The following is an 11,186-nucleotide window of genomic DNA, read 5'->3' on the forward strand; positions in this document are numbered from 1 at the left end:
GCGAGAATTAATGAAAAAAAATAAAAGTAAAGAAAAAGGAGACATGAAATGTGAAAAACACTAATCACTGCTATTAACATGTAATAACTCATTATCTTTAGGGGAAAAGTATTTCTTGAATATAACCCTACGACATATGCATTAAAAACTATCTTTCTTTTTTTTTTTTTTTTTTTGGTCAAGCATTAAAACTATCTATGTATTGTTAATTTATACAAAATTTTCTTTTCTATTCATATTTTAATTTCCATTTTAATAGAAACACTCTGAAGGTCTGAACTTTGAAATTTGATCTCATCGCATTAGAGAGAATCAAATCAATGATTCTTTTATCTTTGTAAACAGTGGCTACTAGAAACAGTGTTGAAGATTGCAGATTTCCACTAGCCCTACTCATTTAGGTGGACCTACCACCCAAAACATCCATGATGTCAATCACATTGAAGAAAAATTTGCATTGAAGAAAAATTTGTACAAAGTTGATGAGCAAAGCCCATGAACAATTCTGATCAAATGAAAATAAGAGAGGATTTGGAATTGAAATTATGAGAGAAAACGGGCAGAGAGAGAGATGGGGCCTCCCCTTCTCTTTTCATCTTATTTTTGCTTCTGCAACTTATAAACATATATAAACATCCTCATAAAAAACAGAGACAGCAGAGCAGAGCAGAGCATTATCTCCTCTCCCTCCACTTACATCCCCATCTCCTCCCCTAATTACTTTAAATATATTATCTATAAATACTCCCTATTCTTAATTAAACCCTAATTAACTTGGATTAAAAGGTAAGATGATCAAAGATGGAAAAAAAAAGGAGAAATTAAAAAGCATTTCCATGTATAATATGGCATCAGATCTTAGAACCATTAACTGCAATCACCAGAACCACGACAAACTCAGCAAATTAACCCAAATCAGCAGCTGCAGGACCAATTTTCAGTCAATTGTTCGTTTTTTATTTTTCACATCACATTGCAACTTGAGGTGTTCTCATCACTGAAGAAGTGAGTGTATGGTTCACCAGCTGGAGGAGGAGCGTATGGGTATGGGTATGGCGCCGGTGGGCCGGGGGGCATGTAGTTGACAGCAGGTGGTGGCCTAGCATACATCATTGGTTGGAACCTCTCATTGCCCATTGCCCTTTGCTGGTTCATCACAGCCTGCAAGTATTGTTGTTGTTGGTAGGGGTTACCGGGCATGGCCTCAGGCCCAGCTCCTTGGAAGTACCCTCCGCCGGCGCCTCCTCCACCACCGCCATTCATGGCACCCGCCGGAAGGCCTTGAACAGCTGGAATGTTGCCCATTTGGCTCATAGGCATGCTGCCCATTGGCCCCATTCCCATGTTCATGTTGCCCATCTGACCCACACTAACTCCAGGCATGCCCTGAGGACGCCCACCCATGTTCTGAAAAGCATTGTTCATAGCTTGAACTTCACTCATTCCTCCTCCGCCGCCACCACCAACTTTTTTACCCCCATTGCCATTGTTCATGCTCCCATTAGGACCCCCTTGACCACTGTTTCCATTCTTGGCATTTCCCCCACCACCATTTTTGCCTCCATTCTTTCCACCCCCGCCTCCTTGATTGTGGTGTTGGTCTCCACCACCGGCACCGCCCTTCTTTCCTGCACTTCCATTTTTACCCTCATTGTTCCCACCACCAACAGGCACAGGCCCACCACCACCTCCTCCTCCCTTCTTCCCATTAACCACAGCACCACCTCCATTCTGGGCACCACCATTCCCGCCAACACCCTTTTGGGCGGCGGCATTCATCATCTGAGGATGGTTCCCCTTCATCATCTCATTCATCATCCCCATGTTCGGAGGCATCCCCTGGCCGCCATTGCCCATCACCACAGGCTTCCCCTTTGTGTGAGGATGATGGGGCTCATCCATGTCATATTCAAACTCATCGTCGTCATAGTCATAGTCATCATCGTCATCAAGGTCATCGTACTCATCGTCACTCAAATCCTCTTCCTCCGGCATGTTGAACTTCACCGCCTTCTGGTTCGGGTTCGGGTTCGGGTTCTGGTCCTTGAAACTAAGGGGCATTTGCATGCCCTTCAATTGTGGCAGCTTCACATCTTGGAACCCCTTCATTTGCTGGAGTTGCTGCAGCTGGAGTTGCTGCTGGAGTTGCTGCAGTTGCTGCTGCTTGAGTTGCTGCAGTTGCTGCTGCTGAAGCTGCTGGTTCTGCTGCTGAAGCTGCTGGTTCTGCTGCTGCTGCTGCGGTTTCTGGCCGCCTTGTTGGCCGCTCTTTGGCTGGTTGTTAGCACCGCCGCCTCCGCCGCCACCACCATTCTGCCCGCCTTTACCGCCATTGTTTCCACCCTTGCCATTTTCAATTTGCATGTTCTTGAACTGATTAGGGAGGTTGCTCTGGTTGTTGTTTGCCTTCGGAGCGCCCCAAAGCTCTGCATATTTGCCGGATTTTGCAAGCTTCTTAATCAGAATAGCAGGGTCCACATTTCCGGAGACCGTCACCTTCCCCTGCTCTGAATCTATGTCGGTGGTGAAAACCCCTGTTCAAAAATTAAAACCCAATATTAACCAACAAAATTTCAGAAAAATGATGCAAACTTTGATATTCGTATCACACAAAACCAAAAGGGGAAACGTGATTCATCACATAGAAACATTTTTGTGACCGAATTTAAAATATGGGTTGAAATGGAGCATACCATCGATTTTCTGCAGAATTTTCTTTACTTTGTGTTTACATCCATCACAGTGGATGTTCACTTTGAGAACACATTTCTGCATGTACAAATAACCCAAAGAATACAGCAGAGTAAAAAGAAATATTCACAAAGGTGAATAAAAAAATAAAAGTAAAAAAAATAGAGACATTTGAGTTCAAATGAAGCAAAGAATTAATAACGAGAGTGAAAGAGTGTACCTGGATCTTCAAGAACTCTTCTTTACTCATAATCACAGCTCAAATGCAACAAATTAACACAAGGTTACAACTAATAGATCTAACAAACAGAAGCTACAGAAAACAGAGAGAGAGAGAGAGAGAGAGAGGGGGAGGTGAAATTACAGGAGCTACGGAAAATGGGTTGTTTCCCGTTTCTTTTGGGGACTTTTTCCTAGCAAAGAACACAGAGAGAACAAATGGGTCTGCGTTTCTCTAAGCAGAGAAAGTTTAGAACCAACAAAGTTTCAGTCTTTGTAGAGAGAGAGCGAGAGAGAGAGAGAGAGAGAGGAAGGGAGAGAGAGGAGCTCAGAAGAAGAGGTGGGTAGACATTAAACTCTAATGGGTATCTCTGCTTCCTGTATTTCAGGGTTAGAGAGAGAGAGAGAAAGAGGAGTGAGCTAAAATAGAGAGAGAGAGAGAGAGAGAAAAAAAGAAGAGAGAGAGGAGTGAGCTAAAACAGAGAGAGAGAGAGAGAGAAGAGAGAGAGAGAAAGAGGAGTGAGCTAAAACACAGAGAGAGAGAGAGAGAGAGAGAGAATGGTCCCTCCTCCAAGGCGTTTTCTCACTCTTTATTTTTGGGGCTTTATTATTTACTGATATTATTGCTATTTTATTATTTCTCTGCCCTGCAATTTGGCTTGGCTCGGAAGCCAAATAGTGATGGAGAACTGGGGGAGGAGGTTGAGTGTTAAATAGTGATGGTGAATTGAAAAGGGTAAGATTTGGATTTAATCTTTGATAATTATTATCAGCGGATGCGGATGAAAACTGTGTCAGATTTTCCTCTCCCAAAAATGGGTGGTACAATAAATAACGCCATTAAATAAGACCTCTTTCGTTTCGTGTATACGCTTGCTTTGTTGACGGGAAAAGCGAGAACTTGAACTTGGCAGAAACATTTTTACCTGACCACCTCTTTAAAATCGACTGGATTTTGAGGGTTTGAGTGAATCCAATGCCATTGAGTGAGTAAATTCCTCGCAATGTCAACTTCTTTTGACATAAATCAACCAATGGCAGGGATTTGTGGTGATGCAAGAGGTCTTAAAAGAAAACAAAATTCACACAAAAAATTTGAGAGGCATTTTATCAAATATATAATTAAGTAAAGTACAAAAAAACACCTCAATTATTGGTGTCACGACACTTTCATACTTCATCATTTAAAATTAACAATGACATACCTCATCTTAAGAATTTGTGCCAATGTCAGACATCCGTCAGTTTTTCTGTTAAATGCTGACGTTGTTAGAAATGGGACCAATTTTTATTAAAAAAATAATTAAAAATTAAAAAAAAAAAAACAAAAAAAACCCATCAACCCGTGTCCCCCCTCCCCAAAAACCCAGATCCCCTTATCTGAGTTCTTTCCCACCAAACCCTCTCTCTTTTCTCTCTCTCATCTCTCTCTCTCGCCTCTTTCTCTTCTCTCTCCTTACAACCTACATCCCTAAAATCCCAAAACCTAGAAATCATTGCCACCCGTCCCCCCCCCCCCCCCAACTTTCCTCTCCGATCCACCGACGACAACCCTACCTCTGTCGTTGACTCCAGCGATGACAGCCACGATCCCTAATCGCCCCTAAACCCTAACTCTAGCCACAACCTCCACAACAACATTCCCTTCTCCTCCTCGCCCCCGAAGTCTGCCCCTCCAGCGATTTGCGAGAGAAAAACAAAAAAATAACAACAACAACAATCCTAATAGAAAAACTCTCCGTTTTTCCCAGAAAATACCGAGATTTTCCCAGAAAATCAGAGGAGGCGTGAGAAACAAAGAGATAGTTGTGATCTGAAAGTGACTCTCTTTGGTTTGAGTTTCTGATAAATGGTGTATATAGGCGGGTCGGATGAGGAGGAGAGAGTGGAAGTGAAGTCCATGGCGATGGGTTCTGAGAGGGTGAAGCCTCTACACAATTTCAACTTGTCGTGGTATTTGAAGTGGGGGAACCAGAAGCACCTATGGTGCCAGAAGGAGAGCTCCGAAGCCAACGGGTGTGGCGGGGAAGGGTCTGGGGTTAATCGGCGATTGTCGACTTAGAGGATTAAGAGCTTGCCGGCAATGGGTTTTGGGATTTTAGGGATGCAGGTTGTAGGGAGAGAGAAGAGAGAAAGAGAGTGAGAGAGAGGGTTGGGTGAGGGAGAACTCAGAGAAGGGGATCTGGGTTTTTGGGGAGGGGGGACACGGGTTGATGGGTTTTTTTTGGTTTATTGTTTTTTTTTTTAATTTTTAATATATAATTAATTTTTTAATAAAAATGGGTCCTGTTTCTGGCCACGTCAACATTTAACAAAAAAAGTAACAGAAAAACTGACAGACGTCTGACATTGGCACAAATTCGTAAGATGAGGTATGACATTGTCAATTTTAAAAGATGAGGTATGAAAGTGTCGTGACACCAATAGTTGAGGTAATTTTTTGTACTTTACCCTATATAATTTGCTTTTGGCTTTAAGAAAAACTCAAGTATTGAGTTTAAATTATGTAACTTAGCCAAAGGAAGGCCATTAGACTAATCTTAGAGACATAAATAGGTGAGATGAAATTGATGATGATAAGTTCAAACTGCAATGTTATATAAAAAATAGAGACTGACTTCAATACTTCTATGTAAAAATTAATAGGAAATAAAGTTAACCGTAAATTTAATATTGAAATACGTCTTGCACTTATAGTTAGGGTAAACAAGTTTTGAATTAGAGTCAATCCATGTCAAGGTTCTAAAAGACGCTAGGAGCTAGTTAGACAGCGAGCTGTGGCCTAACGCCTAGGTGTCTAGGCACCCTTTCTTATTTTTTTAAATGCCTGAGGATTAATTGTAATGGTGGCTAGCCACTTAATACTTAGGCGGAGACTTTTAGAAGACTGATCCATGCTCTTGATGAAAAAATAGAATAAGAGCACCCTAACCCTTTCCCAGCTAGAGAAATCTTGTTCTGGAGACTGGTCGTATTACCTGAAAAATCATGGAAGCGCACTTAATCCCCTCACTATGACTACAGAGGTAGAGCACGATTTCCTCTCTTCCATATTAAGTTTAATCGGATGTTACAATATATACATAATCATATCCGAACTCAAAAAAGCTTACATACTAATTCGACTTACACGTATTATAAAGTTCATGACAGGATTCTACACAATTAAGGACACATCAAGTGTACTGCAAACACGTTACATTGTACACTCTAAACCCAACACATTTCATTTAATTTGGTCAACTTGTACAGTGAAAATACTCATATACAATGTAACATCAAAATACATCACTAGAGACTAAAAAAGAAAACCGACCTTAAAAAGAAATATATTTAAATTGATAAACAAAATCTTACCACCTCTTAAAGGTGTACATAAGAAGATAACTGTGGTAAAAAGATTACCACCTATTGAGGATTTAACACGTGTACATAAGAAGCTCGAGTTGACACATTTCAAGAGGCGTGGTCTTGAAATTTTCGCTTAGCAGAGAAGATACATATGTCAAGGTCATATGCTCGCTACATATAGTACATCACAACATGTCGTTTTTCTTAGCAATGATATTAAGTCAAAACGGCTTAGCAAAGTTCACACTATTCAAATATAGCTAGACCTAATGAACAATTACCCCATCATGGTTGTGTTTGGGTGAATAATTAACATTGGGATGAATTCATTAAAATCCCAGGCCTGCAAATGCTTCTTGGCTATAGTTAGTTGAAGCACATGCCCAAACAGATTTAAATATCATTTTTGGCAGCTAATAGACAGCAAGCCTATGATAAAAGTGACAAGGGATAGAGGGCAACTCACTTTCTTTATTCATACATTGATTTCGAGATGCTTTGAATAGTAAGAAGTCAGTCAACTGGAAGTAGCATGATATAATTGTAGTCTTCGCTTGTTAGGCATATAGCTAATCTTCTTTCTGAGCGAATGCTTACCTCAGGGCATCTCGTATAAGTCCTATGGTGATAAAGCTATTCTATTCTTTGGTGTGAAAGAAAGACGTTGAAGAGGCATGCCAGATCGAGATAGAGCCGACAAGAAAGGTCCCAAACGCCATCATTCTGAGATGAAGCATAAGCAGCCGAAGCTAGGCCTCAATCTTTTTTAGCTGGTTCTTGAGCTTTGTTTCGTCGAGTTTGAACTGAAATCCTTAGCTTAGGAGTTCCAAATCAAAAACCTAAAGTCGGTGAGGACAGTGTGCTGAGTAACGAGAAATCCTGTCTTGCAAGAAATCTATGTGAGTTTTGTCAGTCACATATAAAAAGTACTTTTCTGTGGTATGGGTAGGTAAATAACAAAACCAGATGATGACTCACCTTGCTTCATAAGCTATCACCAAAAATGGAAGGCTTGGACACTTGGGCAAGAAAGTCTATAAAAGCAACAAGGAATGTAGAAGAAAAGACTCTCAACACACTCAACTCTAAACTTAACAGCAAAAAACGAAATAGCTTTATTGTAACATCTCACATTGACCAATGAAGAGGCAGTGATGTGCCTTACATGTACATGCCCACCTTCATTTAGCACGAGGCCTTTTGGGAGTTTACTGGCTTCGGAGTTCATCGGAACTCCAAAGTTAAGCGAGTTCGCACGAGAGCAATCTCATAATGGGTGACCTACTGGGAAGTTGTCGTTTGAGTTCCTGGAAACAAAATCGTGAGGGCGTGGCCAAGGTCCAAAGCAGACAATATCGTGCTACGACAAAGCTGAGACTGGGATGTGACAGAATGGTATCAGAGCCACTCTAACGTGTGGTGCAAGTGTGCCGACGAGGACGTCGAGCCCCTGAAGGGGTGGATTGTACATCCTACATTGACCAACAGATAGAGGGTAATGTGCCTTATATGTATATGCCCACCTCCATTTAGCACAAGGCCTTTTGAGAGCTCACTGGCTTCAAAGTTCATTGGAACTCCAAAGTTAAGTGAGTTCACACGAGAGCAATCTCAGGATGGGTGACCCATTCGGAAGTTCTCGTTTGAGTTCCCAGAAACAAAACCGTGAAGGCATGGCCGGAGCCCAAAGTGAACAATATCGTGTTACGGCGGAGTCGAGACTGGGATGTGACAGAATGGTATCAGAGCTCTGCCGTGTGGTGCGAGTGTGCCGACGAGGACGTTGAGCCCCTAAGGGGGTGGATTGTAACATCCCACATTGACCATCGGAGAGGGGGTGATGTGCCTTATATGTACATATCCACCTCCATTTAGCATGAGGCCTTTTGGGAGCTCACTAGGTTTGGAGTTCATTGGAAATTCAAAGTTAAACGAGTTTGCGCGAGAGCAATCTCAGGATGGGTGACGCACTAGGAAGTTCTCGTCTGAGTTCCCATAAACAAAACCGTGAGGGCATGGCCGGGGTCCAAAGTGGACAATATCGTGTTACGGCGGAGTCGAGACTGGGATGTGACATTTATTTTGTCTACCCCTTTCTTTTCAAGCATTAGGACCACTGTAGAAAAGCTCTTTTTTGTCAATTTTTAGAAGCTCTGCTACGATTTTCTTTTTGTAGTATCGAATCCCTTTTGTAAACCTTGGTTATATTCTACTTTCCAAAAATGTATGTTTTGTAAAACACAAGGAGAATGGTCTGTGAGGAGACAAAACTTGCTCTAATCTCCTACATTTGCATTTATATACAGTAGATCTAACTTTTATGCATCTTATTTGGTCTTTATGTTCTTTTCCATTGCTTATTGTGGGGTTTTCTGTATATTTAATCCTATCAAACTAATTACTCTTATTTCTATATTTTTAATAAAAGTTGATCGCTGAGGAAATCACCTAATTAAACATGAACTCCCTTATGAATGGACATACGATGTTCAAATAAAAATCCTTGTTTACAAGGCAAGAAAAAGAACTTGATATAGACTTAACCCATCTGTAAACAATCCCAACGAATCAAGAAGTCTAAATGACTTGTAGCGCAAGCAACTAACGAATCTAATAACCAAAAAGATAATATGTTGAACAAAGATAACAGTGGCATGTTCAGATCTATATTAGTTTTGATTGTGAGCTTTGGAGCCTAATAAATGCCCCACAAAGGCACCATTCAAACTAATTCTAAACTTATGCTGCAGTAAATCAAGCAACGAACTTTGCCCGACAGGCAAGACAGAGGGAGTTGTGCGAGGGATAATCTAGCCCGAACAAGTTGAATAAGGAATGATCCTGCATAATCAACAACAAGATAATAAGGGTAATGCTAAGGAGACTAAATTTGTAGACTAGATCGTGGCTTAATTATAACCATGTTGGTTATACTCGATGTGGTTCTAAAACAAGACTATTAATTGGCACTTATTGTCACGTCTCCCAATGTCAGACGCATGATGTCTTCATGGGTTGGATTACGAATTTCAAAATTGACAATCACGTAACGCCATGCGTGTCTTAGTGAATCACCTTCAAATTTAAAATTGCCACTATATAAATACTTAGTCATCGACCTTTAAGATGTAATTATTCATGTACCAAGAAATTTAGAGCTTACATATTTATTTAATCTACTACATCTATCTTAGGGATTATAGAACTTGGTTCACACCACATAGTTGTGACAAATCTAACTTGTCTATCCTTTTCTTAGTTGCAAAGACAGTCGAGTAAATTATACGCGTGTGTAAAAATCATTCTCCACAATAACAGTTCAAAATCATTATGAATTTGAAACAATATTTTATTTTCAAATACATAAACAAATGTAAATAAAAATTGTTTAGAAAATTGAATCAATTGGTAAACTGGACTAACGAAGAAAATTCTGAAATTGCTCTATTAATCCAAAATTTTAGATACTGTTTTTAAATGCCATTAATTGATAAAAAGAACATAAAAGTATGTGAAAGAGACTAGCTTAAATTCCACAATCCAATTGCTAATCCCCCATGCAAAAATATCATATTCCCAAATGGTGGAAATAATTCGACAAAAAAAAAAAAAAAAAAACTGTTATTAGCACTCCAAAAATCTCATTCTACATTCATTTTAAGTGTATTTTTTTTTTCTAATTATAGAAAATTTGGAGTGTCAAATAAGATTTTTGGAGTGATAATAACAATTTCCAAAAAAAATGATGGAAATGAAGAGTGTAAGTATCCTTTTCTACATGTATCATTCATTCTCCCCAAAATTGTTTGCTAGTTGATACACCAACTAGAAGAAAGAATTTCCCAATTGGGCTAAGGGTTTGGTTCAATGGAAGCTCCATTATTTATGAAATGTGGGAAAATATGGGGGAAAAGGAAAAAGTGAAAGAAGCTTTTTACAATATAAACTACCTAAGATTTTGGTATTTTCCACAAAAGCAGTGATCCGTGGTGAAGAAATTGTGAGTATTGGCTGTCACAGAAGTTTTTTAGAAAAAAAAAAAGGTAGCTGTGGATCAGGTTAACAGCAATTAGGCAGAAGAAAGCTACTGCAGAGGGCCACAAGCAAAGTCCTCTCCTCCTCCTCCTCCTCCTCCTCCTCCATTGATGCAGATGAACCATGCTTTGCTTGCTTCCGGGTAGGTTTTTTCATGAGTTTTGGACACTTGTTTCATGAGGTTACCAATCATTGATGTCCTTAGAAGCCTAACGGTGAGGTGAGAGAGGTGACAATAAAACAAAACCCTAGTGGCTTTTTTGCCCCTTAAGCTTTTGCTTTTTACCCCTTTGGAGGGGCAACTTTACTAGTAAAAGGATGTTTGAACGGTGAGAAAAGGGACCTAAACCAAATGGCTTAGTTTCCTGTTCTAATTTAAACGAAGAGGATTGCTTTTAAAGCATTGATTGTGTTTTTGAGGTGACTTGTGGATTAGGTAAAGGTTTGAACTAAACCATTGACAAAAGTGACACTCATAAACAGGGCAAGATCTGCCTTGTCATTGGTTGTAATCCCTGTTTCTCTGTCTCTCATACCATGAGACTTAGCTACGCTAGAATCCCTCATAAACATTGGAGATTGTGACCAGTTGTATATTCATTTGTGTATATTAATCTAATCATGTGAAATCTGCTTTGTAACTGGTTGCATATCTCTATCTCTAGTTGTATGTGTGCATATAACTACCTCTCATTACGTGGAATCTGCTTCGTAACCAATTGTGTATTTACATCTTCAGTTGTATATCTGCTTATATTTATCTCTCTCATGTGAATTCTGCCTTACAACCGGTTGTATACCCTCTTAAGATGAGATAGATAGACAGACCCAAAAGAATATACAACTGGAAATAGCTGAGAATCTCAGGGAAAACATATAGAAAAAAGGGTGAA

General features: G+C 40.0%; 1 protein-coding gene across 1 annotated transcript; it reads right to left on the minus strand.

Moving 5' to 3' along the window:
- Positions 1–511: 511 nt before the first annotated feature.
- LOC137736768 (heavy metal-associated isoprenylated plant protein 32-like) lies at positions 512–3,365 on the minus strand. Its single transcript, XM_068476028.1, has 3 exons — positions 2,909–3,365; positions 2,691–2,766; positions 512–2,531 (listed from the first exon to the last, which is right to left on the minus strand). Exons 1-3 carry the CDS (start codon positions 2,936–2,938, stop codon positions 964–966), a joined length of 1,674 nt encoding a protein of 557 aa, XP_068332129.1. The 5' UTR covers positions 2,939–3,365; the 3' UTR covers positions 512–963.
- Between the last annotated feature and the right edge of the window lie 7,821 nt (positions 3,366–11,186).

This window comes from Pyrus communis, chromosome 6 (genome assembly GCF_963583255.1).
Source record: "Pyrus communis chromosome 6, drPyrComm1.1, whole genome shotgun sequence".
NCBI lineage: Eukaryota > Viridiplantae > Streptophyta > Magnoliopsida > Rosales > Rosaceae > Pyrus > Pyrus communis.